Below are 23,180 nucleotides of genomic sequence, written 5' to 3'. Positions count from 1 at the left end.
TTGAATCCTGCCTCAGACACTTAGAAGGTGGGTGACCCTGGGCAAGTAACTTAATCTCTCTCAGTCTCCAATTGCTCATGCATAAAATCAGTAAAAATAATAGTACCGGCTTCATAGGATTGTCATGAGAATCAAATGAGGTGAAGAGTATAAAGTGCTCCAGAAGCCATTCTCAGTGCTTGTTGGCATGCTTATTCTCACAGGATCATTCTCAGCGTGCTTTGCCGGAAGGCCGCCTCCGCCAGACCCTCTCCTCTTCTCTCCTGCACCCTCGGAGGCCTCCTCAGCTGCCCTGGTTTGCTTATCGTGGAGCAGATGATTCCCAGTTCTCTAGATCCAACTCCAGGTTCTCTCCTGAGACCCAGGCCCACATGCCCGAGCATTTCTGCAACTTAATGTTCTGTAAAACTCAACATATACACAATCACCAGCCCCCACCGTTAAGCCTCCTCTTCCGAACTTGCCTATGTCCACCGATGACACGCCATCCTTCCAGGAGGCCAGGTCTGAAACATCCCTCTCATCTCCTCACATTCTCCCAACCTGTCCCCAAACCCACTTTTCAGAGTTTACTGGTCCCACCCTCACCATCTTTCTCATCCCTCCCCTTCTCTAGACTCATGTAGCCACTGCCCAGCCTGCATCACTCAAGCCCTCATCTTCACTGGTATGGTTTATGACAATGCCTCCTAATTGGTCTCCCTGCCTTCAGTCTCTCTTCTCTCCAATGTCTACTCCACAAAGTTGCCAGAGTGACATTCCAAACTTGACATATCACCCCTTCCTGCTTCAGAAACTTCAGTGGCTCCCGATCACTCCTAGGATCAAATACAAACTCTTCTTTTGGGCACTTAATACCCTTCACAATCTGGTTCCAGTCTACCTTTCCAGGCTTATTACTCATCAGTCCCTTTCACAGATTTCTAGGTTCCTGCCAATCCTGCCAACCTGTTGTTGCCCACCCATGGCATTTGCTCCATGCCTTTACCCAAGCCGTCTTTCAGGACTAAAGGTAATCCCCTCCTCACTTCTGCCTCGTACAATCCTTGGCTCCTGCATAAAGCAGATTTCCCCCAGTTGTTAGTCCCTCACCTCTCAAATCACCTTGTATTTATTTTGTATCTATCTTGTAGGTATTTATATTTGTATATATTTTTCCCCCAACAGAGTATAAGGTCCTTGAGGGCAGGAACTGTTTCATTTTGGTTTTACTATCCCCAGTACCTAATACAGTGTCTGGTACATAATGGCAGCTTAATAAATATTTGTTGATTGATTATTATATTAGAGGCAGACAGGACTAAGTTCAGAAATCTGTTAGAATTCCTTGACTTGGGGCATGTCAGACAGAAGAACTGCTATTCAGAGGGAAAGTCTCTTGCAGTTCCTGAGTTTCACAAAACACCAGAGTTGGAAGGCAACTCAGAGGATCATCTAGGCTGCCCCTATCATTTTACAGATGGGGAAACTGAGACCCAGAGAGGGAAAATTATTTGCCTAAGGTCACAAAGCTTAGTGAGAAGGATAAGGATTCAACCTAAGTCAACCAAAGTGGTTACTACAACATTGTACTTTCTATTACACCATGGAATTCGTAATCCCAGAATCTCAGACCAGCCAGGGGACTCCAGAACCAGCCCTTACCTGCACAAGAACCTCATCCAAGATACTTAAAGAATCATCATCCAGCCTTTGCTTGAAGACCTTGGGAGAGAGGTAACTAACTGCCTCCCAAGAGAGCCCCTCCCACTTTCAGAGGTCAGAAAGGCTGGGTTTTTGCTGTTGTTGCTGCTGTTATCTTGTTATTTTGGCATAAACACCATCAAGACTTAAAAGCAGCAGAGATGGGCTTCAAACCCGGGTCTCCTGACTTTGGACCCAAGGGCTCTTTCCAATGCACTAACTATCCTACTCTATGAGGGTGCTCCCAGTCCAGGGCTCAAAGTCAGTGCACTTGGGAGATAGGAAAGCAGCATCTCCAGCTAGCCCAGATGTCACACTGCTGCTATTGAATTTTGTCACAAAGCCCAGCCCAGGTGATTAGGTTTTAAAGCCACCGGTGGAAAATCTTTCTAAATAAGAATGATAAAGCGGTGATTGCAAGTTTCTATTCCTTTCTATTGCCTCCTTCCACCTTCTAAAGTCAATCTGGCAGCGAGTGGCCTTTGCAGTCACCTGCCGGTTCAATCGAGGAGGATTTTCTCCAAGCTTCAGATAGCTCAGTTCTCCCGCCTCCTCTGAGCTCCGGGAAAGAAAAGCCTTGCCATGAATATTTCTGAAATGACGCCTCCATTCCTTTAACAGGCTAAGCCCTTCAAAGAGATGCTCGCTGTCCATGGGCGACGGGAATAGCTTGGATTAACTTGATCCAACTAACATGCCTTGATCCCCACACGCACCCAATGCTGACACACAAATCCAGGCTTGGCTCATGCACAGACAGGTTCCTAATTTCCCTGGCAGCAGCCCTCAATTTCCCAGACCTCTCATTTGGAATCACAAGGCTGGAAAGGCCCAAAGAGGTCACCTAATGAGACCATGAGACCAAGCCCAGCAATCAGGCAAACATTCGAGGCTGGGTGATTAGGGCTAAAGTTGTCTTTTCTGATCAGTTAGGGTTCACCCTAAGACCAGAGTCAGGAATCAGGCTATGGACAAACTTAGGGTTCAGTCTCTGGCCAGGGTCACAGCATGATAGATTTAGAACTAAAAGGAACTTTAGAGGTCATCTAGTTCAACTCTCATTTTACAAATTAAAAAACTGAGATTTACCCAAGGTCTTTTAGGTAATGAGTGACAAGACCAGGGTTCAGACTCCCTAGAATCCAAATCTGAGTTTTGTTTTGTTTTGTTTTTTCCCCATTAAACCATTATTCAGGGTCAAGGCTCAGCCTAGAGCCAGTGACAAGGTTAATTCTGGGGCGAAGGTCAGGGTTTAGTCTGGGACCAGTGACAGGGCTCAGTCTGAGGTGAGTAACAGGGGTCAGTGTGGGGTCAAGGTCAGAATTAAGAACGAGACCAGGATCAGGGTTCATGCACTGCCAGGGATAGGGTTCAGTCTGGAGCCTGTGTCAGGACTCAATTTGGGGTAAGGATCAGAGCTCAGTCTGGGGAGAGGGTCAGGGTCAGAGGCCAGAACCAAATCTCTGTTTGGGGTGAGGGTCCAGACTTAGTCTGATGCAGGGGTTCAATTATATACCAGGGTCAGGGCTCAGTCTGGAACTAAATGTGTAACCAGGATTAAACTTAAGTGAATGACTGGGTGAGAGATCAGTTTGTGATCAAGGAACCAGAGACCTCTTAATCTGTGGCCAGGTTTAGGACTCAATCTGAAACTACAGTTAGAGGCTGAGTCTGGTTTTGTTGTCATTGTTTTTTTCTACATAAAGAGAGTTAGCCCAAACAGGATAGGACAGAAAATTGTACTTCTTTGCCTATCTGCTATGTGAGAAGGAGAGAGAGAGAGAGAGAGAGAGAGAGAGAGAGAGAGAGAGAGAGGGAGAGAGAGAGAGAGAGAGAGAGAGAGAGAGAGAGAGAGAGAGTATGTGTGCATGCCTGCACCAGTGCATTTTGTTGGCAAAGAGGGAAGGGAAGGAAGGAGCATGACTTAGGGAAGAGCCCTTGGACACAGGACTCAGGACTCTTGGGTTCCATCTCAAGGCCACCCCTTACTTGCTATGTCACCTTGGACAGGCCACTTCCCTTCTCTGGGACTCTCCAATGACTGTAGAGCATTCAAGGCCATAGAAAATGCTGCATCGCTGCAGAGTGACAAGTATGGCATCCTGGGGAGCCCCGCTCACTGCAGAGCAGTCAGGGAAGAGTACTTGCAGCTACAGTTACTCATCCCGAGAGGCCGATTAAATATCTTCCCTCATCAGTCCGTTTTGTTCCAGCTTAGCAGATTTCTGGCCTCCCTACATATTCCCAGGGAGCTGCAGAAATCAGCCCAGCCACAACAACCACAGCCCCTCTGGTGTATCGTGCACTGAATCAGGGGGAGAACACTGAGTTTAAAGAAAGAGGACTCAGGTTCTAATCCCAGCTCTCTTACTTACTAGGTGTGACCTTGGGCAAGACTAGGAACCTCTGCGGGCCTCACTTTCTTCATCTGTACAATAAGGGGGCTGAATCAGATGGTCTCAAGCACCTGAGCCTATGACTGAATCTGGGCTGAGGTTACTGTGTACCTAACCCAGTGCTGGTGATGCAGTAAAAGTGACAGAAAGGAGGGGAAAACCAGGACCTGTTCTTAGAGACCTGTGGGACATCTTCCCACCTGTGCCTGCAGAAGGTTCCTGCTCTGACAGGCCAGGCACAACCTCTTGATTATAGGGACCTTCAGGGAGCTCCAGGTCTAAAGAAGAGATATAGCCCCCATTCCAATCAACTCCATTCAATAAGTATTTCTGAGCACCTACTATGTGCAAGGCCCTAGGCTAGGTGCTAGAGTAAAAAAAAAAACCCTTTCTTCAGGGAGCTTACAGTCTACCAAGAGGAATATCATATACACACAACAACAAATGAAGAAATATAAACAAATCATACCAAGTAATTTCAGGAAAGAGAGAAGGTCAAGAACCAGAGAAATCCAGAAAGGTCTTGTGTAGGAGATGGACCTGAGCTGTGTGCTAAAGGAAGTGAGGAATTCTCTGCAAGGGCAGTAAGAAGGGGAAACATTCAGATGTAGAGAAGCTGTTTTGTACAGCAAACAGCTACTAGGCCTGTTTTACTAGAATGGAGAGTGAAGGAAGAGGACCAATATGAAATAAGACTGGAAAGGTCAGTGGGAGTGCTAGTGTAGATGGCTTTAAATGCCAGACTGAGGGGGGTGTATATTATCTTAGAAGCAATAGGGAGCCAACAAAGAGAGATATGGTCAGATTTCTGTTCTGGGAATATCCACTTTGGTAGCCTTGCAGAGAGAAGACAAGGACAGAGATTTCAAAAGGCCAGGTGAAAGGTAACAAGGGTCTGACATTTAATTCCAAAGGTACCTGATTTCTCTAGGTAGAATCTATGCTGATAGAGACAGATTTTAGAATGGTTATGGTGATATCAACTGATTAGATATGGGGACTGAGGGAGAGGGAGTCATCAAGACTGTGAAGCTTTGACCCTCAGTGACTAAAAAGATGAAGACACTAGCAAGAAAAATGCAGAGGTTTGGAAAAATAAAGCTAGACATGAGAAGAAATGCAAGGAGTCCTGCTTTGGAAATGCTGAACTGGAAATGCCCACTGGATACTCTGGCAGGAATGTCCAATAGGCATTGAATGGTACAAGATGGAGGGTTCCTAGTCTGAGACAGAGGCATAGGACCTAAGAGAGGAAATGGAACACAGGTGTACACACGAGAGACAGGACAGAACCAACAAAGAATTAACAAAGCAAAATTGAACTAGATGCTGTATAAAAACCCTGAATCCTGAACCTTCTACAACAATGGAGAACGCCAAAGGCAAAAACAATCCAAGGAGAATTTCATTGTGGTATTTAGAATAGAAATAATGTTAATAACAGCACTCATACAACATTTTCAGGATTCCTAAGTACTTTTGCACAATAGCCCCCGTGGGGTCTTGGATTAGTAGCCACGAAATCTAAGAACCAGTCTTGTTCCTGCTATTAACCTTCTGTGTCATCACAGACAAATCTCACTGAGCCACTCTGTGGACAGGATTTATCATCTATTAAATGGATGGGTAGCTAGGTGGCACAGGGTATAAAGTGCCAGGCCTGGAATCAGGAAGACTCATTTTCCCGAGTTCAAATCTGGTTTCAGACATTTACTAGCTGTGTGACCCCGGGCAAGTCATTTAACCCTGTTTGCTTCAGTTTTCTCATCTGTAAAATGAGTTAGAGAAGGAAATGGCAAACCACTCCGGTATCTTTGCAAAGAAAACCCCAAATGGGGTCACAAAGAGTCAGACATGATTGAACAAAAATGGAAGCGTTACTCTATGTCCTAGTTACTTCAAAATGATGAGGTGAGGTGAGGTTCAGTTCAGATCAACCAATCAATTAACAAGAATTCTTTAAGTCCCCACCACAGTAAGTCAAAGATACTGTGCTAGAAAATGGGGATACAAATATAAAAACAAATCCACCCCTGCCCTCAAGGAGCTTACATTCTAAGAGGGGAAACAGCAAGTACCATAAAAGTAAATACAAATTACAGACCAAGTTGTTTCTGGGAGCCACAGGAGGCACTCTTAACTAGGAAGAATCAAGATTGGTTGTAAGAGGTGACCCTTGGACAGCACTATGACAGAAGCTAAGGATTCTATGAGGTGGTGGCAAGCAGGGAGGACATTCTTGGCATGGGAAGTACCCTGGGTAAAGGATGGGTGTAGGAGATGGATTGCTATATGTGGGGACAGTAGGGAGCAGCTAGGAGGACAGTTTTGCTGGGCAACGAATATATAAAAGGGAGAAAATGATGTGTAAATGCTCAGCTAGGTAGGCCGTTGCCAGATTATGCAGAGAGAGGATTATGCATTTTATCCTACCTACAGGCAACAGAGAGCCACAGGAATTAGAAAGGTCTGCAGAAATGCCCCCTGGAAGTATTAGACTGCATCATGCCTCCCTAAAAATGAACCTGGCCCAGTTACTTCTGTATCTGAATGTTACTGGACCTCCCTGGGTACAGGTTGCCTGATAATACAAAGAGTGTATGTGTGTGGAGGGAGACTCTGAGCTCATTAGGAATCGGGGCACAGCTGCAGAGGGGAATGCAGACCCCAATTCAAAACTGGCCAAAGAGAGTCAGGAAGGTCTTGAGAGAGAGAATATGAGGGCCAGGAGGGACATTAGAAAGAAAAACATGAATTGTCAGAGCTAGAAGGGACTTTAGAACCCAGAATGAGAAAGTTACAAGGGACGTTAGAAGACAAAACATAAAGAGGGCCTTAGAACATAGAAAATGAGAGCTAGAAGGAGTATTCAGACATAAAACATAAAATATCAGAGCTAAAAGGAGCCAAAGGAGGTAGAATGTTAGGGTTGGATGGAGAGTAAAACACCCTGGAGGTATACTTCAGGGCCCTACTTCCTCCTTCCCTCCTCCCTTCTTCTCCTTCTCCCCTCCTCCACTCCTCCTCCCCTCTGCTCCATCCTCTCCATGCTCCCCTCTCCTAGGCAGGCTCACTCCAGGGGGGTGAGAGCCCACCACTTTGGCTTCTGTAGACCTCCTTCTTAATTCTCTCTTCCTTTTAATTGTTTCATCAGGATGATTATTGTCTTCTTAATAAAACATTTTCTTTATAAAGTGAAACAGCTTCATTAGATGCCTCAATGCTGACTGCAGCTGAAAAAGCTATAGCCATTAGCTCTGGGCTCCCTCCTACTTGAGCAGCACCCCTCAAAGCAGAGACAATGATGGGAAGGAACAGAGACTTGTTCTTAAAGAAAGGGCCTTGGACACTGTGTTGGGAGACATGGTTTAAATCCTAGCTTTCCCACTACATGGCTTTGTTACCTTGGCAAATCACTTAATAGTTCTGAGACTGAGTTTCCCCATTTTGTTGACTGTAAATAATCATATCTATACTAACTACCTCAGGATTTTTATGGAGAAAATACTTTATAAGCTATAAGATACCCAGAGATATTTCAACTCAATATGGTCAAAATTGAGTCCATTATTTTTCCCTAAAACCCTCTACACTTCCAAAGATCACCATCTCTCAAGAGAACTTCCATTCTTCCAATATCCCAGATTTGTCACTATAGCTTTATCCTCAAAGTCTCACTCTTCCTTAGCCCACATGTTCAATCAGTTGCCAAATCTTGCCACATCTCTCTTATCAGAGCCCTTTTCTTCACTCACACAACTACCTTCTACCTTAGTTCAGACTCACTCCTCACCTAGATTACTTCAACAGTCTCCAAGGTAAAATATAGATAGAGCACTGGGCCTGGAGTCAGGAAGTCCTGAGTTCAAATCCAACCCTAGACATTTAGTAGCTGTGTGACCCTGGGCAGGTCACTTAACCTGTCTGCCTTAGTTTCCACATTTGCAAAGTGGGGACAATAATAGTACCTTCTAAACAGGGTTACTGTGAGGATCAAATGAGATAATAACTGTAAAGTGCTTAGCACAGTGTCTGGTACATAGTAAGTAAGCACTATACAAATGTTAGTTATTATTATTACATCATTGTTGTTATTATTACTTGAAAGCAGAAAGACCCAAGTTCAAAGCCTGCATCAAGCATTTACAGGTTTCATTTCCCTGGGCAAGTCACTTAACCTCTGTTTGCCTCAGTTTCCTTAGCTATAAAATGAGGATAACAAAAGCACCTACCTCCCAGGATTGTTCTGAGAATCAAATGACAACTTATGCAACATGCTTTGCAAACCTGAAAACTCTACATAAATGCTCGCTATCCTTCGTGATATGTCTGCATCTATAAGTCTGTGCTTCCTAGTCCATAGACTTCATACTCTACTCTATTTCCTTTCCCTTCTCGAGGATGCTAATATTAAGTTCATAAACCTTTCTAACAATCCCAACCACTCCCCCAGGACTTAGTCGACTCTGATGCACACACTGTTGTCACCTTGAAGGCAGTGGCTTCTTAATTCATCAAACTCCTCAGTTTCTAAAGCATATCTGCATCCTACCTAAGCCACCCACAGAGATGGTCATGCCCTAGACTTTACTATCACCCATACCTGTACTACACCCATCCACCCATCCATCCCTCCATTCATGTATACGTGCATTCTATGACCACTTATTGAGCACACATAAGTACCATTACGTAGAAAAACAGCTCTGGTACATATAGAGAGCTAGCTTTAAAACAAGAAACACCTGAGATCATGAACCACCTCTGACTCATTCTGGCTGTGTGATGTGGAGCAAACAAATGAACATCTCTGTATTCCAAGCAACTCTCCAAGATTTTAAATTACAGAAAAGGTACCAGCTTGCATTGGGTAGAAGTTTCATCCCTGAAGAGTGACATCACCAATCTGATCTGTATCTTACCATCATCTAGGCACAGGGGCTACAAAGGTAACTCCCCTTCCTGGTCATAAACCCTGTTATTTCTCCCTCTGTCTCACTTTTCTCAAACCTATTCTTCACCTTCACCAGTCCTCCTCCTCTATGTCTGACCACTCTGTCTTTGTCTCATCTATCACCAATCATCTCCCTCCCTCCCTCTAAAATTAAATGCAGCTCAAATAATTTTTATAGACTTTTCCCAAGATGATATCATCTGCTCTAGTGAATTCAATTATCATTTTTATAAAAATGACTCAAATCTACACATTCAGCCCTCATCCTTCTCTGCTCTAGTCCTTCATTGCCAGTTACCCAAAGTGGACAACTTCATCTGGATGCCCCACTGACATAGTGCAGTCAAAAAGCCAAAAACAACTCATCTCTCCCCCCTCTGTTCCCCAAACCACCCCCCTTACAGCTTCACTCTATTCAGGGCGCCATCATTCTTTCAGACTACTAGTTCTGCCATCTCAGTGTTATTCCTGACTCTTGCCTCGCCATCTTCCTCCACATCTAATCAGTTGCTGGGTCTCACCAGACAACCTCTCTCACAGCCCTGGTTTAGACCCTCCCTCAGAGGACCTCTTGGCCAGACAATTGCAATTGTCTCTTCACTGATTTCCCTGCTTCTAGTCTCTCTTCACTCCAATCCACTGTCTTCAGAACAGCCAAAACCCTCTTCCTAAGACACAGAACTGACCATGTCACATCCCTACATTAAAGTTTCCTCTAGGCATGTAAAGCCCTCCATAACATGGCTCCAATCCATCTTTCCAGACGCGGTCACTATCATTCTCCTTCATGCTCTCGATATTCTAGACAAACTGCCCTGATTGATGGATTTCCCCCTCAAACTCAAGTTTTGATTCCTACTTCTTGCCACTGAACCTCTCTGTATAGGCTGCCTCCTGTGCCAGGGAACTGAATGCCTCTTCAGCTTTACCCCTCAGAATACCCCCTTCTGGGCTCAGCTCAAGCACTTTACCTCATCCCCCCGGTTGTGAATGTTCTCTTATTCTTCAAAATACCTTCTACGTATACACAGAAGAAAAACACAAAGCAATCTGACACCTGCACACACACAGGCACACACACAAACAAGTGGAAGATAAGTTTTTTTGAAAACAGAGACAAGCTTTTGTTTTTATTTCTGTATTCCCACAGTCTCAAAAAGAACCCTGCAGAATCACACAATCACAGTCAGTCAATAAACATGTATTAGCCACCTACTATGTGCCAAGTATTGCAGAGTGATGGAGATAACAAAAACAGAAAGGTTAAAAAATTGTCCCTGCCCTCAAGGAGCTCCCAATATAATGGGGGAGACAATATGCAAGGAACTGTAAGGAACCTGGAATTGACTGAACACACCTAACAGTGATGAAAAGAAGTTGAAGAAAGGCCCATTTTTTGGTTCAGTATTAGGAAGAACTTTCTAACAACTGCTGCTGTCCAAAAATGAATGGCTATGTACTGGAAAATAGAGATTCCCATGGAGCATGTTGGATTTCTAGTGTCCCTTTTAGTTTTCTATAAACCCATAAACTAGGACCTTCAGTCTGAAGCAAAGCAGGCATGGGGAAGTCATTATTATGGTCCTCAAGTTTCTAAAGGGCAGAGGGTGCAGATGGGTTCTGTGTGGCCCTAGATTAGAAGGCAGTTCTGGGAGCAAAATAGGAGGTACAAGGACCTAATTTTTTGCTCTTTTCTTACCACATCATACTTCCTCCCACAGAGCTGAAAGGGACCTTTGGGACTTCTGTTTCTTCTTCCTTCCTGGAGCATGTGGGACTTGAACTCAGCTTTGAAGGATAAATGAGATTCAAAGAGAGGAAAAGGAGAGAGAGTCCACTGCCAGAATTGGGGATGGAATGAAAAAAAGTTTGAAGATAGGAAAATACAGGACAATTTGTACCCATTGCTCCTAGTTCTATCTTCTGGAGCCAAGCAGAACTAGGTTGATTTCTCTTTCCTATGAGTCTTTCAAATACCTGAAGACTATCAGGCTTCCCTCCCAAGTCACCTCTTAACCAGGCTATTCCTTGGTTCCTATAACCAGGCCTCCTATGACACAGACTCAAGTCTCATCATCATCACCACCACCATCATCATCATCACCATCATCACCATGAACCATCTTTGTATTGTCTTTCCTTTCCTAAAATGTGGTACCTGGAACTGAGCCTAATCCATACCTAGCTATGTTCTGATCTGGTAGTGTACCCTGGGCTCTCCCTTCCCTTGCCTGAGGCATGACATACCTATTTAAACAGTCTAAGATCACAGGAGCTTTTACAGTTGACACAGTGCTCTCGACTCATAATGAGCTTGTAGTTCATTAAACACCTGCATCTTCTTTAGGCATTTAAGATAAGAAATATATTGGACACATTTTGCCACCAAACATGAAGCTCCCTAGGGATCTGAGTTACTTCTAATCTATTGTTTCTACTTTTTCTTCCTTCTTTCTCCCTGATGGTCCCTTACCATTTTCTTGATACTAGGTCCAACTTTTATGTTGTTATTTACTCTGTTTTCAGTTTCATCTGACTCTTTGTGACACTATTTGAGGTTTTCTTGGCAAAGATACTGGAGTGATTTGCCATTTCCTTCTCCAGCTCATTTTACTGATGAGGAAACCAAGACAAACAAGGTTAAGTGACTTGCCCGGGGTCATACAGCTAGTAAGTGTCTGAGGCCAGATTTGAAATGAGGAAGAGGAGTCTTCCTGACTCTAGACCCAATGCCCTTTTCATTGTATCACCTAGCTGCCCCATAGTACTCAGATTTTTACAAAGCACTTGCTAGTTTTCCCACAACTAGGTGAGGTAGGAAGGATAAACAAGAAAATACCCATAAGATAAGAAAACTGAGATTAGGAAACCCAAAGACAGGAAGTCACTTGCCCAAGGTCATAAACAGCTAACAAGTGTAGGAGCTGGAATTATGAGCCCTTGTGTGACCTCTGGCCTGTTTCCCAAATATTAAGTGAGGATCAGATGGTCTCAATTTTCTCATCTGTGAAAAGTAGAGAAAGATTACTAAATACTTCACACTACAGTTTTAAGGAAAACACTTTTAAAAAAATCTTAAACTTGAATTATTGGTATTACTATGTTTGATGTTCTCTGTTTATTTCCAACTCTGATATCCACACTTTGCATTCCTTCTAATTACAATATTCTATAACCTCATGAACTCTAGTGACAGTAATCCCTGCCTCCCAACATAGTCCATCTTACTGTAGGAAAGCTCTAATTATTAAGTAGTTCTTACTTATGATGAGTGAAACCCATCTCCCTGGACTTTCTTCTTGCCCCTCTGGAGTCACTCATGACAAATCTACTCCCTTAGCAATACAACAGTCCTTCAGATATTTGGACACAATGATCACCATCCTACCCTTCAGTAGCCTCTTTCCTCTAGCTTAAACAGCCCTAGCTCATAGGAGTCTAGCATGAGATCCAGAATTAAGACCTGAAAAGAACATTAGAAATCCACCCCATTCCATGGGAAGCAGCACAGCCTAATGCAAAGGTTCTAACCCTGAGGTCCAGTCCGTGGACAGATTTCAGGGGCCTGTTAACCTGACTGGGAAAAAAAAAAAATACATCTTTATTTCAATATAACTAGCTGCCTTTGTAATCCTAGGCATTTATTTTACACATTAAATCACTTTTTTTTTTTGAGGCTGGGTCTCTCTATCTTGCCCAAACTGAAAGGAAGTGCAGAGGATTCTGCTAACAGCTGGATCCCAGTTCTGACTGGCCAGGAAGCTTTAACCTGCTCCATTTCTCTGCCCTGGGTTACTTTAATCCTCACTTAGGAAGTATGAAATCTTTCTGCTCTGGGGGTTCACCATATTGGTGCCAGACTTTGTGCAGACACCTGACTGACTTTAGTCCTATTTTGCTCAGAACTCCTGGACTCAAGCAGTCCACCAGACTCAGCCTCCCCAACAGCTTATGTTACCGTTGTTCAGTGATTCAGTTGTGTCTGGCTCTTCATGGCCCCACAAGCACACACCAACGCTGTCCATGAGGTTTTCTCTGCAAAGATACTGCAGTGATTTGCCATTTCCTTCTCCAAATGATTAAGGACAACAGAGGTTAAAGTGATCTTGCCCAGGGTCACACAGGTAGTAAGTATCTAAGCCCAGATTTTAACTCACGTGTTCCTGACTCCAGGCCCAGCACTCTATCCACTGAGCCACCTAGCTGCCCAACTTAAAAAACATTATTCTGAGGAGTCCACAGCTTTCACCAGATTGCCAAAGCTCTCTCTCTCTCTCTCTCTCTCTCTCTCTCTCTCTCTCTCTCTCTCTCTCTCTCTCTCTCTCTCCCTACACACACACACACCTCTTGGTCTAGTGGAAGGAAAGTTGTATTTGGAATGAGAATACCTGGTTCCAAACCTTGTCTCTACCATACACATTCAATGTCACTTACTCACTTAACCTCTCTAGGTCTCAGTCTCCTAATTCGTAAATTCTGAGAGTTGGGCTACATGGCTTCTAAGGGGCTTTCTGACTCTAGGCCTGTGATTCTATGGTACCTGAGGTTGTGGTTTGTCTGAGGTTGCCCAGCCAATAAATGGTGAAACCAGAATGCTTTTATTTCAAATCCTGCAAAATACTGTTTTTCAACCAATCCCCTTCTTACTCAGTTTTAAGTCTCCTAACTTTTCTGGTGATCCTTGAGGATAGCAATGAAACTCTTAAAATGTGGTGCCCAGATGTGAACACTACAATCCAGCAGGGTCTGACTAAGGAAGAAAACAATGGGAATGTACCTCCCGTGATAGAACATGAGTTTGGTACAGTTAGTGAATAAGTCCAGGAAACAAATCCATAAAATAATATAACAATTAAAAAAAACAAAACATTAAACTTCTCACAGAAAGCAACTAATTCTTCATCATCTCAGACCCTCTAGGCTTTTATTCTGATAGGGGATGGAGGTGGGGAAGGAACTGAGTTTTAATTATTTATTGAATTTCTGATGATGTTGGAAAAAGAAAGGGAGAAGAAAGGGAGGAGACAAGAGAGAAAGGAAGCAAAAAGGAGGGAAGATGAGAGTCTACTCCAGCTCATAAATGTCCTTTCTAAAAAGTAGTGCCCAGAACTGAAGAGAATACTCCAGATGGGTTCTGACCAAGAAAGGTCCCCCAGGACTGTAAACTCCTTCATTCCAGATCCAATCTCTCTATTAATGCAAATTAGAGAAACTGAAAGAAGAGAAAGGGCGCTGCAATCTCAGATTGTTCAATGATGATTTAAATAACTAGAGCCTTCATAAGAGCATCCACAGTTGTGTGATCACTAAGAAAGCAGGAGGTACCTCAGTTGTAGGGGGTCTGGGCTGTTGGTTTAACAGAATCAGACCTTACAGCTAGAAGCAATACCAAGGAACATGCTTTGTTCTAGTCCTTTAACTTCAGGCAGGTAAGATGAAAATGATGATGACGATTAATGACAACAATAGCATCCATATAAAGCTCTGAAGGTGTTTTACCCATGTTATTTCATTTAATCCTCATAAACAGCTCTGAGGTAAGTGCTATTATTATCCATATTTTATGGATGAGGAAACTGAGGCAAACAGAAGTTAAGTGATTTACCCAAGGTCATGCAGCTAGTAAGAGTCTGAGGCAGGGGGTGGATTCAAGTTTTCCTGACTCCAAGTCCAGTGCCCTAGCTGCTATGCCATCGTAGAATCCTACGGTGCTTACAGACTTTACACTTTTACTTCAAGACTAAACATTTCTTAGCACCTATAACTGTTAGGACTTTACTAGGCACTATGGGAGATACATAGCTTAGTCAGTCCAACTGACTTCATGAAGTGGTCATTTGGAGGCAATAAACAGAAGGGCCCGGGGTTAGACCCTTCCCAGTGACCTCCCAAGGGCTAGCTCCCTGTCTCCAGGAAAAGCAGCCTCTGAGTCATTCCTGGAGGATCTGTGACAATAACAACAGCCAACAACAGCGATAGCTGGCATTTATAGTTTACTCTAAGGATTGTAAAGTGCTTTGCATACATTATCTTCTTTGAAAAAGAATACATATCATGGCCCAGCCAGGGAAATCTGCCTATATGATGACAGGCCACCTGTGATTGGCCAGATGGACTGTACTTATATGTGAGGAACCACACAGGCCTATTCAAAATCATAGGGACTCTTAGCTCTAACATGAGTGAGGCTAAATAAACAAGCATCAGCCCATGTGGGAAATAGTCCAGCTTCCTCCTCTGCTCGGAAGAGTTCCCAAAACTGAAATGTTTCCAGAGGACTTTCTAATAGGTTCCATTCATTTGTTCCTCTTGCCTCAGATCACAGACTGCATCCCATTTACTTGTAGTAGCCAGAATGCTTCATTGATTTCCTCATAACATTAAGAGATCTGCAATAAGGCCCCCAGTGTATTGAGTGGCCCCCTTGCAAAGGATTTCCAGGAGAACACAGGAAAATATCAATTGAGGGATCAGGTGGACAGCAAATCTAAACTGTCAGAAAGGATATCCATGTTAATGAAATCACAGCTCCATCAACATATCCAGATAAAGTAATATTCTCACTATCCTCTGTCCTGGTCAGGCTCCATCTAGAATATTGTGTTTCCAGCCTTAGGAAATTCCATGTAATAGGAGGGGCATTAAAAGGATGCGGAAGAGAAGAACTCTCTAACAATTAGATCTGTGCCACAACTGTGTAGGGTAGTGACTTCCCCATCACTGGACATATTCACACTCAGCCTAAAGGGGATTCCTGAATTGGGCAGGAGATTATAGTAGATGACCTATCAGGTTTCTTATCACTCTGAGCAGCCAGAATTCTACCAATAGTCCTTCATTGGTTCTTTGCCTTAGGCCTACCTACTCAAATAGAGATTTGTATCCCAATATGGATTCAGTCAAACCAACATTTGACGAAGGGACAAAAAAGAGCCCAAGATATTTCTGCTCCCTCTTTCCTCATCAACATTGGCAGGACAGTAGGGAAAAGTGAAGAAGTCACACAGGAGTCACAACCTCTCAGTCACATGCTATGAAGAAGACAGGATGCTATTTATTGTAGACCTATTGTAACCTCAGGCCTGAGAAAAACCCTCCTAGAAAAATCTCCTGGGAGTGCAGGAGCCAACCAAACAGTGACGGATGGCTGTTGTTACAAGCAATTTCCTGGCCCCTCTCATCCTCTCTCTCCCTTCAGGGCCCCCAGCCCAATAGTCAGCCTCCACAGCTGACAAATGATCTTTATGTATCCATGACAGCAGAACAGGGGCCAGAGACATTTTCATTACAGGCAACAAAGTTGCCCAAATGCTAAAACTTTTTTTCTACAGAAGGGATCTCAGGGGGTTTCTCTGCACTTTGTCATGGTTGAGGATGTCTTTTTGTTTTTCATTTTAACCCCCAGTACTTGCCAAGCCATCATATTGTGTATATGTGTATGTACCTGTGCAGATGTGTGTCTGTGTATCTATGAACACGTTTGTCATGATAACATAAGCATGTTTGTATTTCTACACTGCATATGTCTGTACATATGTTTCTGCATGTATATGGGGTGTTTTGTGTATATATTTGAATATGTTTCTGTACATATATTACATGTGTCTGTATCAGTGTATTCATGTTCACACATGCCAGTACAGTACAAATGTAAAATATGGAGCCAGAGGCCTTAGATTCTAATCTTAGCCCTGGCCCTCAACTCTCAGCTTGGTCCCTTCCTACATAGATGACCTCAGATGAGGTTCTATAACAATCTGAGCTTCAATTAATTCATCTATACATTAGGGAAATAATACTTCTGTGACTTGCCTCACAATGGGCTGTAAGCACAGGGCTTTACAAACTTGAAAGTGCATCAGATGGTGCAGAGCCAAGATGGCGGAGTAAAAGCACAAACTTGGCATTGGCTCCAGCTCCAACCACTTGCCATACCTGTAAAAAAAAATGACTCTAAACAAATTTTAAAGCTACAGAACCCAGAAAGTGACAGAGAAAAACTAATCTCCCGCTGAAGGCAGCCTGATAGGACGACAGGAAAGGTCTATCACAGTGCACTGGGAGCCGAGCCCAGTCCCATGTGAGCCATGGTTCTGACCCCAGGGCAGCCCAGACCGGCCACAGCAGACTTCAGGAGAGTGAATCACCAGCAGCTCTGGCAGTTTCCAGAGTTCTCAACCCATAAATGCAAAAGAGAAAATAAAAGGTCAGTGGGGAACTCTGCTGGAAGGGTGAAGGAAGAGAAGTGGCAGAGGTGGGGCAGGCTGCAGCTGCGGCCACATGGCTGCCTCCATAGCTCCTGGCCTACAGATTGTAAGGGGACCACGCAAACATTTAGAGGGTAATCGCTCTTGCTTTGACCTGCTTGGATCTGGATCACAGTCTTGGATGGTGGTCCTGGGATGTGTGTGTGGCCAATGTGCCAGAGCTTGTGTAGAGAGGGCTCCCAACTAATAGCTCAGGCAGCTGTGAAAACCCCAGAAATTTGGGACAAAGCTCTCTCCATTCTGGAAGCAGAGCTCTAACAAGGCAAAGAACTCAAAACTCAAGTAATCGGCAAGATAAGTAAGCAGAGGAAGTGTAATCAGACCATAAAATCCTTTTGGGGGGATAAAAAGGATCAAAGCATGGAACTGGAGAAGGACAATGAAGTCAGAACTCCTGCATCAAAAGCTTCCAAGAAAAATATAAACTGATCACAGACCATGGAGGAGATCAAGAAGGATTTTGAAAATCAAGTAAGAGAAGTAGAGGAAAAATTGGCAAGAGAAATGAGAATGATGCAAGAAAATAATGAAAAGGGAGTCAAAAGCCTGCTAAAGGAGACACAAAAAATACCAAAGAAAATAACACCTTAAAAAGGAGACTAACTCAAATGGCAAAAGAGGTCCAAAAAGCCAATGAGAAGAAGAATGCCTCAAAAAGTCAAATTGGCCATATGGAAAAGGAATTCCAAAAACTCACTGAAGAGAATAATTCCTTCAAAATTAGATTGGAGCACTTGGAAGCTAATGACATTATGAGAAATCAAGATACTATAAAACAGATTCAAACAAATGAAAAAATAGAAGGAAATGTGAAATATCTCATTGGAAAAACCACTGACCTGGAAAATAGATCCAGGAGAGATAATTTTAAAATTACTGGACTAACTGAAAGCCATGATCAAAAAAAGAGCCTAGACACCATCTTTCAAAAAATTCTCAAGGAAAATTGCCCTGATATTCTAGAACCAGAGGGCAAAATAGAAATTGAAAGAATTCACCAATCGCCTCTTGAAAAAGATCCCAAAAAGAAAACTCCAAGGAATATTATAGCCAAATTCCAGAGTTCCCAGGTGAAGAAGAAAATACTGCAAGCAGTCAGGAAAAAACAATTTGAGTATTGTAGAAACATAATCAGGATAACACAAGATCTAGCAGCTTGTACATTAAAGAATCAAAGGGCTTGGAATATGATATTCTGGAGGTCAAAGGAGCTAGGATTAAAACCCAAAATCACCTACCCCGCAAAACTGAGTATAATGCTACAGGGGAAAATATGGTCATTCAATGAAACAGAGGATTTTCAACCATCCTTGATGAGAAAACCAGAACTGAACAGAAAATTTGACTTTCAAATACAAGAATCAAGAGAAGCATGAGAAGGTAAACAGAAAAAAGAAATCATAAGGAACTTATTAAAGTTGAACTATTTACATTCCTACATGGAAAAACGATCATTGTAACTCATGAGACTTTTCTCAATTTGAGGATAGTTGAAGGGAATATGTATGTGTTTAAAAATTTATACATACATACATATGTGTATTATATACATATATGTATATGTATAGGAGGGTGTATGTTGTATAAATATATATGTTAGTGTGTGCATACGTGTGTACACATACACGTAGACAAAGGGCACGGTATGAGTTGAATACGAAGGGATGATATCTAAAAAATAAAATTAAGAGGTGAGAGAGGAATATATTGGTAGAAGAAAGGGAGAGATAGATTAGGGTAAATTATCTCATATTAAAGAGGCAAGAAAACACTGTCACAATGGAGGGGAAGAGCAGAAAGGTGAAAGGGAATGAGTCAGCCCTACTCTCATTGAATTTAGCTTAAGGAAGGAGTAACATACACATTCAATGGGGCATCTTACCCTACAGGAAAGCGGGGGTGAAGGGGATAAGAGGGAGGATGATAGAAGGGAGGGCAGATTGGGGGAGAGGGTAGTTAGAAGCAAACAATTTTGAAAAGGGACAAGGTCAAAGTAGAAAATAGAATAAGTGGGGGGGTGGGATAGGATGGAGGGAAATATAGTTATTTTTTCACAATATAGCTACTATGGAAATGTTTTGTGTAACTGCACATGTACAACCTATACTGAATTACTTGTCTTCCCAGTGGAGGTGGGTGAGGAGGGAAGAAGGAAAAACTCTGGAACTCAAAGTTTCAAAAACAAATGTTAAAAAAAAATTGGGTTTTTTTACATGCAACTGAGAAATAAGATATATAGGCACTGGGTATAGAAATCCATCTTGCCCTACTAGAAAGTAGGGCGGGAGATGGGGGAGGATATAAGAGAGAAGAGATCAGGGGAAGTGGTTTTCAGTAGGCTTGCTATTTTGGTGTGGGGGATAGGGGAAAGACAGGGAGAAAAATTGTAACTCAAAATCTTGTGGAAATGAATGTTGAAAACTAAAAATAAATAAATAAATTGGGGAAAAAAGTGCATCAAAGATGCCAACTGGTACTATGTATGCATGTGTGTGTACATGTATGCAGGAAAGAAGGGAGGGAGAAAGGAAGAGAGGGTAGAAGGAAGGAAGGAAGGAAGGAAGGAAGGAAGGAAGGAAGGAAAAAAGACAGAGAGGAAGGGAGAAAGAAAGGAAGGGAGGGAGGTAAGAAGAGAGGAAGGAAAGAAAAGGAAAGGAAAAAGGAAAGAATAAAGGAAGGAAAGAATTTATGTAGAACATTTTGTTAGACAGTAGAGGAGATATAGTTTACGTAAGACATGCCCCCTGCCCTCGGCCAAAATAAGCACACAGAAAACTCAGAGAAATTAAGAAAAGCCCTAAAATATCATCTATCCAATTTCCTCTGCTTACAGATGAGGATACTGAGGTTCCAATAGGAAAAACAACATGCACAAACTGACACACAGCAGGAAGTGGTATCATCAGCATTAGAAATTGTCCTCAATTTCCAGCTTGGTAGACCTGCCACTAAACCACTTTGGAATCAACTTAATGAAAGGATAAGCTTAGGGACTTATTAGGGACTCCTTAGAAAGTATTTAACCAGGTTTCATTGGGCTCAGACACTGCCCAGTCACAAAACTAAACCAGGGTTTGAGCTGAAACCAGGGCTAGTCAGAGTCCATGGTTGTAGAGACATTTTTTAAAAATTCACTGGCTCCTCCTGTCCAAACTCTATTACTTTTCTCTTATTCACTTATTGCTGGATAAGTGGATGAACTTTTCCCCCCAATTTATTTATTTATTTTTAGTTTATCCACTGTTGGTCCAGAAGGGCCAATGTCCTTGGGATAAGTCCAGCTTTATGTGGAATGGAGCTGGCTTCAGTGCTGACTATCCTGGCCCAGAGACCCCAGTCTGATTCTCTTTACTCCCACTTCCCCCCCCAGAAATGAATCCAAACCACTGTCCTCAAGTATACATGGACCCCTCTATCAGACCCTGAAAGCTAAGCAGGGTCAAAGCACAAATAACTGCCTGACTACAGGCATTTATGTGTATGTGTGTGTGTGTGTGTGTGTGTGTGTGTGTGTATGGGGGCGAGATAAAGAAATTTGCCTGGAAAAAACATATATGCTTCCACATGCAAGTGACACAGGACCCCATGTGTTTGAGTACATGTGTGTCATGTATTAGTGTAGACATACCTGAGCATTGTATGGCAGTGTATATACTTGTGTTTATGGGGCAAAAGGATGGGTACAGGCACCAATATGCATGTGGGTGTTGGGCATCAGATGCATTCGTGCTCACAACCCAGGGTGACCATGCACACATCTAAAACCCATCCCAACCTGAAGGGGCACTTACAAGACATTGCGAAGCTCCAGGGTGTCACCTGCAGTACCCAGAGATCGGAGGTTCCTTTCCAAGGAAGTCACTGCCAGGGATGAGAGTGGAAGATGTGAGCAAGAGAGGGAAAGATGAATATATAAAATAAACATCTATCACAGTCTGCTCAGTGACTCAATGAGGCAGCTAGAAAGGAGGTTTCAAAAGGCTCTGAGCTCCTAGAATCTAGCTTATATGGGGCAGTGAAGCAAGCTCTCTCCCTAAAGGTCTTCAAGTGGAAGGAAGCTGATGATCACCTGTTAGAGAAAGGGTGCGGCACACAGGGTCTGTGTTCAGGGCCTCATGGGGTCCTTTCAAGCTCCTCATTGCTATGAGTCCCTGTTTTAGAAGTTGAAAAGCAGGGTTGGGGTGGCTAGGTGGTGCAGTGAATAGAGCACCAGCCCTGGAATCAGGAGGACCTGAGTTCAAATCCAGCCTCAGACACTTAACACACTAGCCATGTGACCTTGGGCAAGTCACTTAACCCCAAATGGCCTGCCCTCCCCCCTCCAAAAACAAAAAAAAAGTAGGGTTGGATTGTCCATGATTTTCATTACCCAGAGTCTGGTAATCATGGAGAAAACAGCTATCCATGTGTGAGTATCCTTGTTCTCATGATGGATATTCTTAGATGGATACTGAAAGAAAAGGGAGCTGACCTAGAATCCTAGCTTCCTCTACATAGGCTAGGTTCCCATCTCTGCCCTGGTACCTGCCCAGCTCTTTCCCAAGAGCTCTAGGACAGAAAGAAACAGCACAGTGTCTGGTCCTGGTGTGATGGCTGGGCCTCCCTGCCCCACCTCCAGCCTTCCTCTCCCCTGATCTATGATGCTGCCCCATGACTAAATGACACTGAGTTCTGAGATTCCAGGTTTCAGAGCCCAGGAGATCTCGCGAACCCTGGCTTGCACTTGTTGACTCTGATGTGGCCATTTCTCCTGATCTCTCCCGGACTCTCAATCTCAGCCCCAGTCTAGTGACTCTACTGTGCTGAGCTCCAGAATTCCTAGACCATTAGATGAACCCAAGTTGGGCCTGAGCCTGAGCCCAGCACCCCTCCATGCCTACATCAAAGGGCCTTTGAGGTTGCCAGAGGGTCCTGCCTGTCCTGAAGGGCAGCAGGTGCACAGTGCAGATTAAACCATTCAAAGGCTCCAGGGGACAGGACCAGACACCTGGGCTTTCTACGCACCATTGGAGTTGATTCGAAAGACATTTGCTGATGTCTCCTGGAACAGCTCCTGGAGGTCGATGGGATCGATCTGGGTGGCTGAAACGAGAGGGACCAGGAGCACAAAACATGGTTAGTGACTCCAACACCATGACTGTGTCTGTCAAGCCCTGAGGAGATTCTACAAAACAACTAGATTTCACAATTAACCTAAAAATGTCTGTCTGGCACTCAGGGAATGCAAGTACCACAGACTAAGATCTACACTAGGCATAGCTGCAGAGACAGAGGAAAGAGGCACATCTGGTACCCTCAGGGAGGTCATGGTCAGAGGGAGAGATGTAGCCCCTGCCCTCAGGGAGCCCCTGGGCTGAGGAGGAGATAACAGCCCCTGCTGCCCTCAGAGAGCCCCTAGGCTGAGGAAGAGATACAGCCCCTGCCCTCAGGGAGCCCATGGGCTGAGAGGGAGATACAATCTGCCTTTAGGAGGCCCCTCACCTAAGGGAAGATAGAGTCTCTGACATCAGAAAACTTAGGGTTTAGGGGGAAACGCAGTTGCTTCCCCTAACTTCTGCCCTCAGAAGGCCCCTGGCCTGAGAAAAGACATATCCCCCTGTCTGCGGAAGGCCCTTGTTCCAAGGAGGAACGAATAGCTTTGGCCGTCAGGAAGCTCCAGTCTGAGAGACTGGGGATGAAACAGACACTCCTCCAAGGAAGCTCCTTGGCCAATGTCACCCCTGCACCCAACAAGCACAGGGGTCAAAAAGGCTGTGTTTGGGGGTGATTCCTATTAGTGCATAAACTAATAATTTCACACAATAACACTGTGAAAAATGCCTGAGGTCAGCTGTTCCTGTGGCTTCTTCACCCTGGTTAACATTGGAATCACTTTCAAAC

General features: G+C 43.7%; 1 protein-coding gene across 1 annotated transcript in view; it reads right to left on the bottom strand.

Moving 5' to 3' along the window:
- Positions 1 to 23,180, bottom strand: part of TSNARE1 (t-SNARE domain containing 1) — a 227,885-nt gene that overhangs the window by 80,995 nt on the left and 123,710 nt on the right. The window contains exons 4-5 of the mRNA XM_069080942.1: positions 22,305 to 22,382; positions 21,092 to 21,161 (exon numbers count right to left, since the gene is read on the bottom strand). Coding sequence (XP_068937043.1) covers positions 21,092 to 21,161; positions 22,305 to 22,382 — 148 coding nt within the window. The remainder of the gene's footprint in view (positions 1 to 21,091; positions 21,162 to 22,304; positions 22,383 to 23,180) is intronic.

This window comes from Petaurus breviceps, unplaced genomic scaffold (assembly GCF_028583685.1).
Source record: "Petaurus breviceps papuanus isolate PSGF00001 unplaced genomic scaffold, PetGlider_PUasm1.0 98, whole genome shotgun sequence".
NCBI classification, from domain to species: domain Eukaryota; kingdom Metazoa; phylum Chordata; class Mammalia; order Diprotodontia; family Petauridae; genus Petaurus; species Petaurus breviceps.
The sequence above is the reverse complement of the archived record's forward strand: the minus strand, read 5'-3'. Positions and strand labels throughout refer to the sequence as shown.